The sequence below is a fragment of the Choloepus didactylus genome, chromosome 2, assembly GCF_015220235.1.
Source record: "Choloepus didactylus isolate mChoDid1 chromosome 2, mChoDid1.pri, whole genome shotgun sequence".
Taxonomy (NCBI): domain Eukaryota; kingdom Metazoa; phylum Chordata; class Mammalia; order Pilosa; family Megalonychidae; genus Choloepus; species Choloepus didactylus.
In genome coordinates, this window is record NC_051308.1 from 105,938,019 (window position 1) to 105,956,227 (window position 18,209).

Here is an 18,209-nt window from a genome sequence, read left to right on the forward strand (position 1 = left end):
TCCTTTGCCCCTTTAATTGGATTTGAGGAACAGATATAATTTTGTGTGTGTGACATCATGGAGAGAAAGACGTGTTTGTTGCTGATGGTAGAAGTTGTTCCCTTTGTGATAGGGGCTTCCATTGATCACCTAAGCTCAGCTATGTGGGAGTTAAGGAAAAGCCTCCAGGGTCACGATTAAGCAGCCAGAGAATCAGGGGGATTATTTGGAGGAATGGGATGCCCAGAGCATAGGAGTACCTTGTGGAAGGTGGAAGGAAAGATGTGTATAGGAAAGAAAGGTTTGTTTCAAGAGTTGGGGTTCAAAAGGGATAATTGGGGGATTCCAAGCAGAAGATGAATCAGATCAGACCCTCCTGTAAGTTCCTCCACCCTTAACAATTTCTTGATCTTTTCTTCCCTCTACACATCCTACACAGCAAAGTCTCAGCAAAGAAACCAGGGTAAAGAAAACTCATTTGGGTAAGAAATGAATCATAAGTCCTGATTCCATATCCTGAGAACAAGGACAAGGAGTAGAATTAAGTGTGTGGGGGTTGAAAGAGATCTGTGCACAGACCTAGGTTTGCGCAGTTCAGACACTGACAGAAATGCACGTTTATGTGTAGACATGTTATTACCTGTATACATCTAACATGAATAAGGGTTCTACCAGAATGAGACAGACTGATGCCCACACACAGATACTCACACACAAGGGATAAACCTGGGAGAGATGAATCCTAGGGAGGGTCTTTTAGAATTATCTTGGTATGTTCCTTGGACTAAGAAGAGTCCCCAGGAGGCTTCTCCCACCTTTCCCCACTACTGCTATAATCTTTAAACAAACCAACAGAAGTCAGAGAGCTGGAAGGCAGAGAAGAACGCTAGACAGGCCAGACAGGGGAGAGGCAATGGCACTTTGGGCTTCATCCTCACCCTTCTCGTCTTCTCTGTCCAGATTCTATTCCTATCCCACTTGCTCTCTGCAGCTTCTCTGCTTTCTTTACCTGCTAAGCCATTTATTCTAGTTTTTCAGGTTTAGCTGTTACCCTGATGGCTCTGCTCCTTCTTTTCCTCCCCGTGCAATGGCAGAAAAACCCCACACCTCAAGGGAACATCTGTGTGCCCTGAGGGTGTTTGCACATCATTCACATTCTCTCTGGGCCAGCTAAAAAAAAACAGATGCTGGCAGGAAAAGCTGGTGTGAAATGTGTCTCTCCCCCCATTTTTCTTCCTCTCTTCTTCATCCTCAGACAAAATAAGAAACCATCCATTTCATAAAAGCAGTGTAAGCTTTAATTCAGGATTTGCCTCCAAGGGACTCCAGATGAGAAGACTGCCTTGTAGGGAAGGGCAGGCAGGACATGGAGGTGTGGGTGGCCTGGTGGCAGAACAGGGCCAGAAGCAGGGGTGTAGCCATACAGTGTGATATTGCCAGGGCTTCTGCCAGTTGCAGCATCAGGTCCAGGACCCTCTGGGCCAGACATGTTGACAATAGCAAGATCCTGGACCTCACCAGGGCGTCTATTCCCAGAGCCATTCCATGAGGCCACCAGAAAATGAACCAGAGCCACAGGATATCAACCCAGGGTCCTGGCCCCCTCCCCAATGCCTTCTTCAGACCCTTGGCTCCTACCAAACCCAGTGGCAACAAGAAGAAGATGGCAAAACAGGCTGCAGTGTGCACGGACTGCAAAGCTCCCAGGCTCCTGCTGGACATCAGGACACAGAGTTCATCAGAAGTTTCGCTGGTCAGGGTGATTGGCAGCCCCAACAGGAGAGCTGCTCCCCAGACTCCCACAGTGAGCCCCAGGATGAGGCCTGGGACGTGATCTTCACCCAGCTTAGGGCCCAGGCAGGCTCGGCACCCTAAGAGCAGGGCCTGCGCAAAGGCTGAGCCATACCAGACACAGTGGGCCAAGCGGCACAGGCTGGTGCTGTGGGCGCTACTGAGCCCTGGAGCCAGGATGGGCACCACGATGCTGCAGAGGATAGAGCCCACAGCCAACTGTGCCAGGACCAGCCGGCCTGGGCAGAGGTCCCAGTGGAAGAGAGGTCTGAAGAGTGAGAAGAGGACAGCCCCACTTCCTAGGATGCCCAGGACGCTGGCAAGGATGAAGAAGGGCAGCGAGGAGTTGTCAAGCAGGTTACAGGAGTGGCAGGGGGCAGCTGCTTCCAGGCTGGTGTCGTTGTAGTCAAATGATTTGTAATCATACCACTCAGACTCATTCCAAATATCTTCCCAAGCCAACTTACTTGAGTTGCCACTTATGGAGAGGGAGGGCTCCACCTGGAGGACACACCCAGAGGGCAATCAGATCATCTAGTTACTCCCACTTTCCCCACTGAAAGGTCTCCTGAAAACTTTGGGAAGGTGGGAGGAGAGAAGGACAAAGGGAGAGCTGGGGTTGGGAGAACAAGGGAGCTGGGGTATCTTCAGACAGTTAAGATGGTGAAAAAGGACATAGCAGTGAGACTCAGGAGACTGCGGAGAAAGAGAGTCAAGGAAAAGCTGAGGAAGGGGTGGTGGATAGGACTGGAAGAGCAGGAGAAGGTCAGAGAGGGAGGATAATGAGGGAAGTAGGTGGACATGAACTCAAAGGGAAATGAGAAGGAAAATAATGGGGGGGGGTTGGCTAGGAGTCTGGGGTAAGAAGGAGAGAAAGGAAAAAGATTTTAAAAGTGAGAGAAAAAAGAGGGAAGGGGTAAAAGATGAGGGGAGAGGTGAGGTAAGCAGAAGGGGGAACGGGGGCAAAGAGAGAAGGGATTGTGGGCTTGGCGCCCACACTCACCGACTGCAGACAGTTCCCCATGGCACTGGCTGAGCTGAGGCAGGCGGAGCAAGGGCTGGGGCTACTCTACTGGTGGTTCCGAGATAAGTGCCAAGGACTAATGAGGGCCATCAGTTACTGGGCAGAGTCATGGGGTGGGTGGGGGGCATTCCGGAAGCAATCCACACCCACTGCCTTCCTAAGCCTCAATTCTACATAGGGACTAGCCCCAGGGGCTTCCTGTTTTGAGGTTGGCTTCTTCTGGTCAGGACCTGTACTCAGGAAAGGAAGGAGGTGGGGACCAGAAAATCGGTATTTTCCTGAAGGTGGAGAGAGGCAAGCTGGAAGGGAAAGCTGAAACACCAGTGGGGCTTTCCAGCAAGACAAGATCCTTCAAGAACAAGGAAGGAAGAGGGGGTCAGGGGCCAAGTGTGAGGCAGAGATAAGAGAGATGCTAGGAAGGTAGGGGGAAAGGGCAGCTAATGACTCTCACCGTTTCTCTATCCCCTTGAACTTGATCCAAGGAATGCAGTTCTAAAGCTATGTGTTTCTGGGAGGGGTGGTGGGTATGTGTGGTTGGGCCCATGTGATGCTGACAACCTGAGGGTACAGGCGTGGGCTCTTCGTGGGCATCAGTCTGGGTATAAGAATGTACTTAGTTATCTGTGTGTGTGTACGTGGCTGTGTTCTTACATATCAGCATGCATATATATCTGTGTGTTAGGGGGTGTATGGGTGTGTGCATGCCTATCTCTATGTCTGGGTGTTACAGTGTGAGAGGAGGGAGGACTTGGGGTGGCTGTCAAGGCTGCATAAAGAAGCTAATTTGGGAAGCAATTGGGCATTTGCCTAGCCACCTTTGGGTGCAGTGAATGTATCTTCCATATCAAACAGAACACATGGTCTGACACGTTAAAGTAGACTCAGGGGGACAATGGGATGGCATATTTCAAAATGGGACTGTTGCCCATCGGGTACTCTCTATTCATATTTCTTTTGGGAGACATACAGCCTCTGGAAGCTGGTTCATTGGCCTAGCATCTTAGCAATATGTGAAGTTTCTTATAGGAGAGAAGAGCTATTTCTCTCTGGCCAACAGAGAGAAAGGGCATCTACCCTGTAGGCAGATTCTGAGGTAGCCACTTTCCCCCAGCTGCTTTCCAATGATCTCTGCTGTTCCATTCCTGCTTTTTGCATTTTATTTCCCCTGCTGGGGAGACTTAGCCTGGAAATTGGGAAGGGTGGGAATGGAGAATCCAAGTCAGGACAGTGAGGTAGAGAGGAGTTGGTTAGGGGACACAGTTACATTTGTCCAAGAAAGCATGAGATATTTTAACCTAGATTCTGCCAAGGAGCTTCAATCCCATGCGCAGAGAGGTGGAGAAGGGAAGTGTCACATCTCACAGCAAGGTGCCAAAAGGCCTTATAGACATTTTCTCCTTTTCTCCCAGGACACTAGCTCAAATTCCAGGCTCCATGTGAGGGGGGTTGGAAAGTGAGGTTTGGGGGAGTCTGGTGAAGTTCTCCAGGAAGGCTGTTGATGGTTTCCCACCTTCATCTCAACATTCTCCAGCATTGCCTAGCAGAGGGCAGCAGGGAGCAGCCAGATGCCCCAACCCCAAACACTCTCTGGGAAACAAGGACTCAGCAAAAGGGGTGGAGGGAGAAGAAACTGAATACACTTTTCTCCCTCCAAAAGTTATACTGTTTGCAATACAAAGATACCATTGGGTGGTGGCATGGAAAGGGACGCACCATCTATGGAGGTACCAGGTGCAAGGGATACTAGAAGAACAGCCCTTTATACACAAACATCTGAGCAGCAGCGAGAGCAGCAAGAAGGAGGCAGCCGAACTACACGATAATCCAGATATATTGAGGGTAGCCCGTCTGAGATTAGCACAGGAGAGTTAGAAAGATTATAAAGATACACGATCCCCTCCCTGCTTTCTTCCCCCCACCCCTCCACCCCCAAAGACAGACGCACACAGCACAACAGCCCCTCTCCCCCCGCCCCCCGTACAAATATGGCTTCTGTGTAATATGGACAGAGTGGTTCAGCTCAAAGAGGAAAAGTCATCTTCCCAAAAGCAGGTGCTGGGAGACAAGGGAACCTGACAGGCCTGGGGCCCCAGGCTCCTTTGCTTCTGTAAAGAGGAGGGGACCCTGGCTTAGGTGAGGGGCTGCCTTGTTGTGCCCAGGGCCCTGACCAGTGGCTGGAAGATTCACAGCAATATTACCTGAACTGAGGGGTGGGCAGACCTGCTGGTTTGCAGCTGCCTCCATTTTGCACGCCCCTTGTTGGAGCAGGGAGGACATGCTGGAGGAGGGTGAGACCAGTGCCAAAGGGCATCCTGGGTCTGAGGTGGGGCAGGCCGGCTGGGACAGAGAGGGCCAGCAACATCATCTCCACAATAACCAGTTCCCACCCATGGAAGGAAGACAGAAAAATCAAAAGCAGGGGTGGAGAAGGGAAAGAGACAGGGCCTTTCACTCCCAGTCCTCAATTCACTGAGTACAGACTATGGGAAAAGGAAGTGACAGTGGATCATTCCAGGGTCAGTGCCAGGGAGAGGCCTGGGGGGTGCATAGCAAAGGCTGTGGCACTGACTCCATGGCTTGGGGAAGGGGAACGAGGGAGGGGTTGGATGCTCTGTGTTTTAGGGAGACACGGGATGGACAACTGAGCAGAAACACATCCTGGGACTCCTTATTCCAAGACAGATGGGCATTGGGAGCAGCAAGGAAAATACCAGGATGGAGCAACATCCCAGGTGAGGTACAAACCCTGACTAGGAATCCTCCACTCCCAAAGCCCTCCTTTACCTGTCCCCACAGTCCCACCCACCTGCTTAGGACCCCTGGGAGTTTCCCCTCCTCCTCAATCTCTCTTTTACTCAAACACACATGCATGCACACACTGCACACACGCACACATTGACATACTCAAAGTTCACATTATTCCCTTAGTTTGGGCAGGAAACAGCTCAGTGCACTGAAGCTCCTTTTAGTATTTTTGTTGTTATATCTGCCTGGCTGGTGAGGGAGGGAGAGCTCAGGGCTGTCTTAGGGAACAGGAAGGAGGCACAGGGGGCACAAGAGGCGGGGAGGAGTTGCTGAGCAATGCCAGGAGAGGAGCGGTTGCCGTGCAACAGTCCAGGGTCTCGGGTAAGAGGTCGGGGGGGCCCCTCGGTGGGGGAAGCAAATGCATTTCAGGCCCCAGAGCAGTGCCTCTCCCACAGCCGCTATAGCAAGGGGCCCACAGAGTTCTCTGCTATCCCTCAAGGGCAGTTCCTGTGAAAAGGGCCTGGCTTCATTCACTGTGGGAGAGTGGGGTGGCAAGGAGTGGATGGGTACATCTCTGCCATCCTTCCCCTCCTTGCAGGGACCTGCGCTCTCCCTATGGTGCAGCTCTGGATTCCTGCATGGCTGCGTGCCATCTGCAGGTCACATCTCCTGGGGATCTCTTCCATTCACCCCTTCCCCACTGCGGTGGAAGGGGACGCTGGGATGGCCCCTCCTCCCTGTCCCTAGCTCTCCCCGTGTGGCTGGCAGAACAGCCACCTCCAGCTCCTGCTCACAACCCTCCTGTTTCTGGAGAAGTCTGGGGAAGCTGCACTGTTTTAAAGGATAAGCGTCGGGGGTGGGGGTGGGGTGGAGGGTTTGGCTGCCGAGAGCCCCCCATGACCAAACCAGCCCAGCTCCTTCCCCTTTCCTTACCCCTCCACCTTCATTCTCCTCCGAATCCTCCAGTTTTTGCTTTCCTCATCCCAGGGCCCCTGCCCCTCCAGCCTGGAGACGGATTTGATTTGGGATTGTTACAAAAATAATAATAACCCAAACGCAGAGAAGCCACGGAAAGGGCCGAGGGCAACCCTCCCCTCCCCCCCGCCCTCCTCCCTCCCCATTCCAAACCGAGTACAAAACCGCACCCAAAGCAGACATTCTGTACAGGGGGGTGGGCGGGCTGGGGAGCAAGCGGGAGGGGCGGCCCTGGGGTTGCTCTGTACAAGTCCGGGTTGGTGACGGCCCCAGCAGTCCCCACGGGGCCCCTGGGGGGCGCAGGAGGTGGGCGGGCGCCCCTAGATGAAATATTCCTTCTTGTCATCCCCGCCCGACTGCCCGCCTTCCGCGTTGATGATGGCCGTGTCCGCGTCGGGGGCGTCGTCGGAGCCTTTCGCCTCGTGTGTCAGGTAGGTTCCTGGGTGGAGACAGAGGCTCCTCCTCTCAGGGGCAGCTTCCAGCTCTCTGAAGCCCACACTGTCCGCCTCCCCTTCCATCATCCACACGCTGCTCAGGTACCTTTTCCCTTGCCTAGCGCTTTCTTCCCACCTTCTCTAACCTGCGTTTTCCTTCCAACATCTCACACCTGATCACGCCCTCCCATGAATTAATGAATCTTGCCCTTAATTACAAATTCATCTATAATACAGGCAAAAACAAAAGTGCTTGCAGGTGTATGTGCATGTGTGCGTGAGAGAGAGTAAGAAAGGCGGTGAGGGGGAAACTGCTATCTGAGCTTTGTGGGAAAGGCATTTGAGATCTGGCTAGCATTGAACCAACCCATATAGACAGTCCGCTGAACGTCATATCAGAGGGGAAGTCTGAGAGGAAGGAATGTGAGGTGAGGGGTAGAGAGGGTACGGATATAGGAAGAAGGTAAACAGAGCGTAGAGAGAGGGAAAACAAATGGTGTGGGGACAAGAGGTGAGGAGATCCAAAGAAATGAGGCTAAACAGAGAGAATGGAGAAATGGGATGGAGATGCAGAGTTTCAGGGAACTTTCTGCCTTACGGCAGGAGACCCCCGAGGCAGAGCAGCATGAAAGCAGCAGCTGACTGAGTGGGAAGGTTTGATTTGACTTGGATGGCCACCAAGTAATCAAGCTTTACTGAGGGGCTTGTGGTGCTTGGTTATCGCAGGGCTGACAGTGACGGAGTTGGCAGCATTATTTCTCTTTCTCAAACACTCCAAGGGCTGAGTGAATCTCTGAAATCTCTTCCTGCATCCTTTTCCTTCCTGCCTGTCCCTGTTTGACCCTCTATCCTCTCCCAAGTCCTCCCGATGGCTCCCGCTTGTCTCTGACCTTTGTGCCGGATCAAGTAGTGGCCAAGGAGGATGAGCAGGATGAGCAGCAGGAAGACAATGAAAGCCACAATCCCACCGATGATGGCGAACATGTTGGAGGATGAGGGCACCGGACTGGGGTCTGGAGGGAGTGAGGGATGCACACAGTCAGATCTGGAAAGAACCCTTATTCCATAGAATATTTGACCTGGCCATGCATAGTCCTACAGAGCACAGAACATGGACTAACATCAGGAGAATGAAGCGGCATCATTCAGTAAAGGGAATATGCCTTAGTTTGTACCCTAGTTTCTTGCACAGTACCTAGTTAGTAATTGTTAAAACAAACTGATGCATGCATGACAAAATAAAGCTTCTGCTCACACCCAAGCCTCTAAGTTGAGTTAATGGCACTGAAGCTTGATTGTGATCAAATATCATCAAATATCATCACTTTAACTCTTATCATCTCTTGCTCTTTTTTTTTTTTTTTTTCTTTCAAATTTCTGGGTTCCCAGAGTATTCCTTCCCTACCCCCCATGCCTCTCACCCTCCAGTCTGCTTGCTATTCTGAGCTGGCTTCTCTCAGGGGCTTTTCAGCCTATTCACCCACTGCTCTGAGATAAAGGAGGAAAGAAGAAGTCAAAAAATGAGGGGCAAAGAATGAAGCACTTTAACAGAACCTGTAAAAGAGGATAGTTGGTGACCGCCTGTATAAAGAGCAGTGTTTGGCAGGGGAGCTTAGAGTAACAGTAAGCCCCCAATTCTCTAGCCTGTTCCAACTAGGTGGCCTGGGACTCCATTTTTATTTCTATACCAACCAAAGGTTTGTAGGAAGGACGAGGCCTGAACTGCTTGCTCCCATGATGGCTAATGTCTCAGCCATCAGATTTGGAGAATGTGTTCTACATAGTAATATTTATAGAGGATTTCTGCAGCACAGACCAGGCTGGGTGTGGCAAGGACAGCACCAGCCATAGCCAGAGTCCCAAACATCTCTGGACACAGTGCAAAGGCCCAGGATACAGATCTGATGTGTCCAGAATTATAATACCCATAGATGTAGCTCTCCCACCCATGGGAAAGCTGCTACTTTTCTGTAGACTCAGCTTGAGCTTTGATGCCTCATTGACTCCTTATATATTTTGTCTCTCCTTCCTTATGTCTCCTCAGGCTTGACTGGGCCAACATTTTAGCTCCTTGCTTGTCTATGTTTTACTTGAAAAGAAAACATTTATGTTCTGGTTCCTTATGCTCTGCTTGGGAGGGAAGGAGAGGAGGGGTCTCAGGGCTCCATGATATGATGGGGCAGTTGTGATGGTGTAATTTGGAGGAATCAGAGCAAGCTTACTCACTGTCTCTCTCCCAGAGATATGTTAGACACAGTCCACATTGAAAATTAATCTGGGATAATTATTCCAGAGGCTACAGAAATGGAAATTCCCTTGAAAATTACAGGTTTTCATGGCCAGAAAGACCTCTGGGGTCATCACTGACAGGCGCCTGTCTCTGCGTGGAACTACATTTAATTTCATTCCAGGCAGGTGGGGTCAGTACTGCTTAATATTTCTGGAAGAAGATGCAGCAACTCATTTGACCGCGAGGGGTCAGCACTCGAAGCAGAGGAAGTCAAACGGGACCCTCTTGGCTTTTTACCACAGGACAGAGAGGGATCAGCAAGATCCCAACCAGGAGGACACCGGGACTTTGGGGAGGTGCAGGACTTCCCTCACTGCCAATCACTGTCAGAGGTGGTCTGGAGAGATCCAGGTACAGAGACCAGACCTCAGTGCTTTGTCTTTGCTGTGGGTGTCTTATAATAGCCTCGATTGTTGTGCTGAGGCTGCCCCCACATGCTGAGGTCTGTCCCCAGAGTCAGAAACACCAATTCGGATAGTCTGGTCCCAAGAACCTCAGGCCTCTTAACCTTGGGGGGCCTGGCTGTGATCCCCCCTGCTTTAATGGGTGTTTCCAGGAAAGGGAGCCTCTGCCATGCCCCTGACCATGCATTTCCCCTAATCTGAGAAGAGGCTTATAAGATGTTCTAGCAGGACCCCACTACCCTTGGGATCTTACAAAAAATCCCCTGCCAACTCTTCACAAAGGAGACTCTGTGCTAGCCCATTACTTCTCCTGAAGCTAATTATGGGGTCACAGCTTTGGGAAGAAATTCAAAGGAGAATCATCTAGTCCTCCTAGAAGATATGGCATCTGAGAAAAGATTCTGTCTCTCAGCATAGTACAAGCTTATCTCTATTTTCAGCCTGGACCCAGAAGAGTGTGTTCAAGGTCTGCAGAAATATAAATGACTGCAATAGCATGCATCCCAAAGCTAGTGACAGGAGAAGCAACTCTGACAACAGCCCATTGAAAAGGCAAATGCCTATACACCTGCACTTGAGAGGTTCTGGGGCTTCTAAACACAGAACTATTATTCTTGTTGTCAGGTGAGTGCAGGGGCTGGAGGATGGTGTCACTTAAGCCACCACTGCTGAACAAAGGCAGATGGGAGCCCACCCTTCTATTGATTTTTCCTTGTTATACATTCCAGAATGGACATAGGGCTAAGTCCTCAGGCCTCCACAGGTGGGCTGTTGATCCTTTACTCCTCTCCCAATCACTGTATGGAGATGCTATTGGGAGAGGGAAAAGAGAGAAGATAAGAACACGGTAGAACTGAGGAGGGCTCACCGTTAACATTGAGAGTGTAGTAGGCCTTGTAGCTGCCCATGTTGCTCGTGGCTGTGCAGCCATAGGTGCCGCTGTCACTTTTGTTGAGGAAGGGGAAGATCAGGGCACTCTCCTGGGTTATCTTGAGGGGTGGTACGCTGCCCTCCTTCTCCCACAGGTACTGCTGGGGACTGTTGAGGCAGAGAAATCAGAAGTGTTCAGGAGACAGTAGGACTGGGAGCTAAAGGAAGAAAAAATGGGGAGCAGGGCAAGTCAGGGAAGGTTTGATGGGGGCTCAAGAAGTTACAAGGGCACAGAGGCTGAGCTGCTCAGAGGCAGGGGGAGGAGGAAATCTTTGGGTCATTTTGGGAAGGTTCCTAACTTGCATATTGCTGCAACTTGGCTCCTTATGGGAACCCCAGGGGTTAAAGCCAGGGATGCCCCCTCCCCACTTCTGCTGTCTTTACAGGAGAAACAATTATTGATGGGCATTGTTAGAGAGCGGCAGGAAAAATGGGAGGCTCAGGCAGTACAGACGATAGGAATCCTTTAAGTGAAGACAACACAATCTGAGAGCACGGAGGTACGTTAGAGGCCAGGAATCGGATCTTCTTACACGGGATTGCCGCGACCCTCACAATGTAGTGACAACTTCTCGCCCTCGCGGGGATGTGGAGGTTCTGGCCTGATCATTGCTGTAGGTGTGTCTGTGGAGAAGGAAATGGTGTCAACGTAAAACCCCCCAAACAATTTAGATCAGCTGCCTTCATACGTGTTTTGAAATCACTCAGTTTCGCACTATAGTTTCTACCACAAATGCCTCAGGAGCCCAAGGAGCTGTGAACAAAGGCCCTCCTCCCTTTACCTCTGGTGAGCAAAGACCATTCTTGCTACTAGATGTGTGAGAGACTTGTTGTATTGCAACCTCATGGTGATAGGATTCCAGAAGCTCTGTCCTCAGTGGGTACCCAGGAATGACTTAATAGAGACCTGGTTTAACTGTGCCTAGCAAAAATGCCGAGCACATAGATGGGACGTACATAGATCGTTTTTGACAGAACAAATAAACCTGAGCTTGATCACTTAACTAAGTTCACAACCTGTCAGTCCTCTCTGTTCTGCAAGGGAGCTTAGAATGGGAAGCAACCTTTGAACATAGAAATTTCTAATGGTCAGTCCAAAGAGGAAGGGAGAGCTTTGAAATAGGAAGAGATGGGGGTCATATTTTGGCTGCAAAAAAGGCACTGACACATATAGATGGGCTCTGTGAAAGAATAATGGCATCTGCCTCTGACGCCAAAGGGCTGCTTAGGAGGCCAGGTCCAGATGGCCGCCTAGAACAATACAACCAGATGCTGGTTTAGAACAACAGATAAAGAGGACGAGCTTCCCTCAAGGAGAGAGCCAACCTTAACAATCAGTTAATGAACATGTACCAGTCAAATCAAGCAGGACAAAATAAATAGTCCAGGTGAGAGAATGGGTATTCCAGGGCCCTTTAGCCATCGAAACCTCTAGCACGGTGCCTGGACTATAGCATTTGTTGGCTGAGTGCTGATCACAGTTTGGCCAAAAGGGTCTCTGGAGAGTAATTGCCAGCTGGTCTGTACAAAACAGTGGAGCCTTTGTGGCTCAAGTCAGGGGATGGAGACTAAGGCTGGGAGCCTGACACTCAGAGATAATAATAAAAGAAATAGCATTAAAAAAAATAGAATTTTGAAGTTTCTTTCATATACATTGTTTCATTTATCCTCATGATAGTTCTCAAAAGTAAGTAGGAGCCACAAACAAATTAAATGCTTTGGCCAAAGGAACACAGCTACTAAGTGGAGGCAGTAGAGCTATAACCCAGGTCATCTGCCCCCAGGCTAGTTTCTGAACTTCTGAAAGAGACTGAGTATCTACTAAATGGAAAGTGATGCCACCCCAAACCTCTCCCATGGTAAAGTTTGAATAATGAGACTAGCAACTGATTTGAATTGCATTAAGGTTAGGAAAAGTCAGTTAGGACAAGAGATGCATTATTTTACAACTCTTTATCTTCTGCCTTTGTACTTTGTTTTCCTTTTCCCTTTATGTCTCCCCACTCGGAAAAGTTCTTTATGAAAAATTCCTAATTTCCTCAGATGAGGAGGGAAATTCTCCTGTCCCTCCTCAAGGCAGAATTCATAGGGGGATGAGGGTCCTTGGAAAGGTTAGGGACAGGATAGTAACAGTGGCCATTTCAGGCTGGAATCCCAAGATGAGTCATGGAGCTGGGGCAGACAGGGGAGTACTCAGTTGTAAGGTGTGGGAATATCAATACTAGGGAGGCTGTGGTTTCATACAACCCATATTTTCTTGAAATCATAGAATGTTAGACCAGGAAGATGCTTTGGTGATCCTCATGTTCATCTATCTCATTTAGCAAATAACAAATCAAGCTCAGTGGGGATAAAGTAATTTTCTTGACATCATGCAGCTAGTGGTGTGCAGACTAGAACCTATGTCTTCTGCCTCCTGATTTGCTGTACTCACCACTACAATTTAAAATCTAGCTGCATAACACTGGCCTAGTGCAGGGGTTGGAAAAAGTCTGTGGGACAAATCCTGCCAGCTGCATGTTTTTGTAAATAAAGTTTTATTGGAATATGACCATGCTCATTTGTTTACATGATGTCTGTGGTTGCTTTTGTGCAACAAGAGAGCATTAAGTAGCTGAGACAGAGGCTGTATGATCCTCAAGGCCTATATATTTGCCAACTGGGTCCTTTACAGAAAAAAGTTTGCCAACCCCTGGCCTATTCCCGCCATCTCTCATTTCTTTGTATATTGCTTCAGCTACAGTCACCTGCACTTTCCTTGACCCCACTCCCCACCTCGTACCTGATCCCTTTTCAACCCCAAGCCCATGGCATACATAAAACTTCAATGCGCTGAGAGGTGGATCTGTCGGCTCCCTGTAGAGATTCATGGTTCACAGAGCATACTATGCTGGCCCCATCATCCTCTCGAGTAACCTGGAACGTCACTGAGCTGCTCACAGTGAAGGTTTTGCCATTGGGGTCCTCCTGTACTCGGGTTGGTTCTCCTAAAGTACAGAAATAGATACATGTATACACAGAGAGTGAGCCCTAACATACATATATAGTGTGGGCCCCATTGTAGACACACAGATAGTGTGTCCCAACTCAGACAAACTTAGAGACTTTTGAAATGGATATGCCCACCCAGAGAGAATATAGGCCCTAGCACACACACATACTCACACACACAAGCGTACACAAAATATATCATGCCCTTTCTCTTGCTATACAATTATACCACACCTTACGTGCCCATACATAGGCATATATTTCTCTCTCTCTCTGTCTCTCTTCCTCTTCCTTCCCCCCACCACCTCCTTCTATAATCTCAAGACAGGAGGTACTGACCGTGGAGTTCTTGGTCACCCTTCCTCCAGCTGAGCTTGGCTGCAGGTTTGCTCCCAGAAGACTGACAGTTTAGGGTGGTTGACTCTTTTTCCCGTAATGATGACTTGTATCCAGAGATTATGGGCTTCTGTGGAATTCCTGCCATGGATACAGGATGGACAGAATAGGAAGGAGAGGCACCATGTTGTTATGCCTCAGTTCTCCCTGCTGAGAAGGCATCCCTGGGGGTCAGGTACCTGGGTTCTACTTTACTTTTTGATGGGTAGGAGCAAATAGAAAAAAAATCATCTTTCTCTTTGTATCTTCTCTCTGAGGGCCAGGAAAGAAGACCTACAGGAGGCATGGTAGTGGGGAGATATCCCATGCTTGAGACATGTGACAATACCCAACATCCCACTGCACAATGAGGTGGCCACAGAAATAGTGTGACACTCAGGGAAGCAAAGAATAAAATTAAAATATAGAGTGGAGATTTCAGCATGTAAGCAACTGAGATAACTTGTTTTGGAAATTAATACTACACATCACACACACATCTCATGTTTCCTTCACTATAATCTTGAGAGGTAGATGAAATAGACACAATCATTCCTCTTTATAAGCTAGGAAATACAAGCCCAAACAGAGCAAGAGGTTTTCACAGATCAAACAGTAATTAGAGGAGGAAGGATCAGAAACCACTGCTCTTTGCATTTTATCCCGTTGCAAGGAAACACAGGCAGAATGTATCAAGAATGCTTGGAGATTTGCCTGGCTCCAGGCTGCTTCAGGGGCCAACCTAGAGAGGTGTGTTTGCAAAGCAGCATGCTGTGGAGACACTAGTGTTTGGGAGCCTCACCGAGCACAGTGACGAGAGACTTGGCAGTTCGCACAGGCATGGTGAAGATTGAGCAGGTATACTCGCCCTCGTCCGCCAGAGCCACGTTGCTGATGCTGATGCTGAGCTCGTGGGGAGTAGAATGAACCAGCTGGATCCGATTATCTCGAAGGGCTGGGGGCAAGTGGGAGAATTGGAAGCCAGGCTTTTACAGCACCTCTCATATTTATCTTCCATTCCCAGGCCTGCTCCCTTGGGGGAAGAGGTATAATGTGGTAGGGATGGGGGGAAAGGGAACCTGCTCTTCAGTTTGAGCAATCTTTAGGTCATTCAGTCACTTTCCTGGGCCACTGGGCACAGCAGCCTAAGAGACATACAGAAAAGTAGGATGGATCTTGTGGGCTTCCTTGTGAGATGCCTAGGCCAATACTGACATCAGCTTGGCCTGTGAAGTCACTCTGGGATCCTATAATCCCACACATGGTCTAGGGCAGATCTATAATGCCTAAGTTTCTCTAGAACCATTTGTGGAGCCTATGGCTTGCTGCTTCCTCAAAAAGCATATCTCCATGTTTCCCAGCCTCTGGACCAGAGGGACATATCTCTCAGGCTCCACAGTCCCCTTCCCCAGCCTGTGGTTCCCAAGGGGATAACACATGGGACATACCTCTCTTCTCCCCAAAGTAGAGAGTCTGCTGGGCAGGGTTAGACCACTGCAGGGATGAGTCCTCATGGTCTTTCACTTGGCACTTGAGCACCACTGTGCCACCAGCCACCACTGTTTCATCAGATGTCCAGGGCTGACTGTCTGCAGGAGTAGAGTAGGGTCAGTTTCCTGAACAACCCCTGATACCTCCACCCATGTCTGGGCCAATGTCTACTTCACCTAGTTCAGACCCTCCAAGGCCCAGGTCTCTGTGTGATCTTAAGGCTTCATGGGAGAATAGAGGTGGTGACGGGAGTGGGCGTGGGGGTAGTGAGGCAGGGTTGGGGCTCTGAACACACAGAAAACACGTATTTATACTTGTTGAAGGTTTGCTGAATGAACCAACAGGGCCATATACAGAGGAATAAAAGCACCCCAAATCTGCACATACCCTCCATATGTATCTTTTCGGATAGGGTTCTACCATTCACTTTTGAAAACACACATACACATCTGTCACTCTATGTTTTGCCTTCCTGCCACCACCTGCATGTAAGAGCAAGAAGAGGAGAAGTGGTTGTAACTAATAATCCTGAAAGTCAAAAGAAGAAAAGGCTAAGCTAATCCTTGCTTTGAACATTCATTTACACAACGCATAGCGGATAAAACTGTAAAACAAACAAAAACAAATAACTGAAACATTTTGACATAGACTTTTAAATTCTCCCAATAATAACTTCCCTTCAGTCACCAACCCCTTCATATATTCTTTTTAGTGTCAGTACTACCCACCTCCCAACACACAAACCCATATCAACCTGTTACTTTTTTAAAGGGTAAAGGATTAAGGTTTTTCCCTTCAATGTGATGAAAATATACTTCCCAATCCCTTGCTCCTTACTCAAGTTAAAAAAAAAAAAAAAAAGGTTTCATAAGGTATCTTATGAGTGTGTCATTTGAACCCCAAGTATACCTTCTATTCAGGCCTGGTTGTGAGCCCCTCAGACCTGGTAACACTTGTTTCCTCTCCAATATTGTTCCATGTTCCCCACACTGTGGACTTCTGATTCCCAATATTGAGTCTCTAGTCTTCAGAACTGACTTTCTGTGGCCCAGAAAGCTCCACAGAACTAGCAAAAAATAAACAACATCTTCCAGCCCTGATTCCAAAAGTCCCACAAAAATTTGTTCTACAGTGTCAAATTATTTAACCAGTATTGTTTATCTCTGAAAAGGAAACCAAGAGACTACCTTCCTACATTCCTCTCATTGAGCACTTTAAAAACAATCCCCGTGATCCTCATGGTGCTAACCTCATCCAACCCTGTCTGCTTACTCCTTCCTTCTTGGTCACTGGAACTCCATTTCCAAGAGATACAATAAGCACTCCTAGCAGAGAAGAAGCTGAGGAGTGAGGGTGACATGTGCTCGAGTTGATACCAAATATCAGTGGTTCATTCAGGGTTGTCTCTAATCATCTAGTAGTAGTGTTTAGAATCATAAAAATTAGAACTGAGGAGTATCTCAGAGATCATGTAATCCAATGTCCTCATTTTAAAGATGTAGACAATGAGGCAATGGAGGTGAAATGATTGCCCATGATTATTCTGCTAGCCAGTGATTCTAGTATGATCTAGAACTCAGTTCTTCGACTGTAAATGTGATATTCTTTTCTTTAGAATACCTCTCAAGCAGTTGGCTAACAGGAGAATTCAAAATTTGATTCTGAGATTAATGTGCCAGTGTCTGAGCTGGCTGAATAAATTTGCAAGTGGTATATTCCTCAAATGTCTCAAGAAAATGTTTGGGAAACCTTTCATTTACTGCTAGCCATACTCCAATTTTTGACTAATAATCTCTTTGTCCTTGATTCATTTTAAGGAGTTTTGCCTTGATGTGTCCTTCCTGCTTCTGCTGATTAATACATGCCCCTCAAATCAATTTTTTGGAAAAAGGTATGGGGGTACAGAGGTCTCTGTACTGGAGTAAGGGATGAAGGAGTAGGTGCAAGAGAAGTTGGTGGTGTAAAACTAAGAAATAAAATATCAAATGGAAAGAAGAAAGTTGTGTGGTAATGAGGGGAGTGAGAACACAGGGTAGAGGCAGTGTGAATGGGAGATGATGTGAGAATGGGTGAGGGAACTGAGGCACATTGAGATGAGGGGGCCTGGAGTCTCACCTTGACTGGCCAGCATGTCAGGACTGCTCCAGACTGTGGAGCTGAGGGCCTCGTCCAGTGGAGCCAGAGTTCCCAGCTCCAAATCCTGCTCCTGCCAGTAGCCTGGGGAGAGAATCTCCATCAAGGATGAGCCCTACATATGAACTGCTGCAGTCTGAGGTCTGTATTTCTATTGTTGGGAGTAGGGGAGAGACTAGGTGCCTGTGGAAAGTATAGTCACCGGGATACCTAAGAGAAGGTGGGTTTCTCAGAGAGGGGAGAATTAAGTAGAGTCCTGAAAAAAGAAGTGAACTTCTCCTCCAAAGGAGTGAATTATAGGAGGATGCTAAGTTTTATCTGTGTATCATATAATGTTAAAGACAACAGAGATCTTAGAGATCATCTGGCCCAATTATCCCTCTTCACAGATGAGGAAAATGAAGCCCATGAAGACTCAAAGTGACTTGATGAAGGTCACTACAGAAAAATGAAAGAGAATCAAAGATTTTTCACTCCATATCCAGGATTCTTTCTTCTATACCATATTATTCATTAGAATAATGACAGGTTTAATAATTATGAAATACTTTCACGTGTAATCCTTGTAATAAACCTGTAAAGTAAGTTGGCTGGCATTATCATTCCTATTTTGCAAAGTGGAAACCAAATGAAGTGACTTGCCCAAG

General features: G+C 48.3%; 2 protein-coding genes across 5 annotated transcripts in view; both read right to left on the bottom strand.

The window, feature by feature from the left end:
- Window positions 1-1,254: 1,254 nt before the first annotated feature.
- Window positions 1,255-4,689, bottom strand: ACKR1 (atypical chemokine receptor 1 (Duffy blood group)). Its single transcript, XM_037813492.1, has 2 exons — window positions 2,774-4,689; window positions 1,255-2,271 (listed from the first exon to the last, which is right to left on the bottom strand). Exons 1-2 carry the CDS (start codon window positions 2,792-2,794, stop codon window positions 1,282-1,284), a joined length of 1,011 nt encoding a protein of 336 aa, XP_037669420.1. The 5' UTR covers window positions 2,795-4,689; the 3' UTR covers window positions 1,255-1,281.
- A 1,996-nt stretch (window positions 4,690-6,685) lies between these two features.
- Window positions 6,686-18,209, bottom strand: part of CADM3 (cell adhesion molecule 3) — a 28,609-nt gene continuing 17,085 nt past the window's right edge. Inside the window, exons 2-10 of one of the 4 annotated variants that reach the window (XM_037825616.1) lie at window positions 17,545-17,646; window positions 15,387-15,527; window positions 14,741-14,893; window positions 13,903-14,040; window positions 13,389-13,559; window positions 11,106-11,196; window positions 10,511-10,680; window positions 7,839-7,961; window positions 6,686-6,953 (exon numbers count right to left, since the gene is read on the bottom strand). In XM_037825616.1, coding sequence (XP_037681544.1) covers window positions 6,835-6,953; window positions 7,839-7,961; window positions 10,511-10,680; window positions 11,106-11,196; window positions 13,389-13,559; window positions 13,903-14,040; window positions 14,741-14,893; window positions 15,387-15,527; window positions 17,545-17,646 — 1,208 coding nt within the window. In that variant the 3' untranslated portion in view covers window positions 6,686-6,834. Of the gene's footprint in view, window positions 6,954-7,838; window positions 7,962-10,510; window positions 10,681-11,105; window positions 11,197-13,388; window positions 13,560-13,902; window positions 14,041-14,740; window positions 14,894-15,386; window positions 15,528-15,816; window positions 15,882-17,544; window positions 17,647-18,209 lie in introns of those variants that run through there. The other 3 variants (XM_037825618.1, XM_037825617.1, XM_037825619.1) reach the window with 3 other exon arrangements.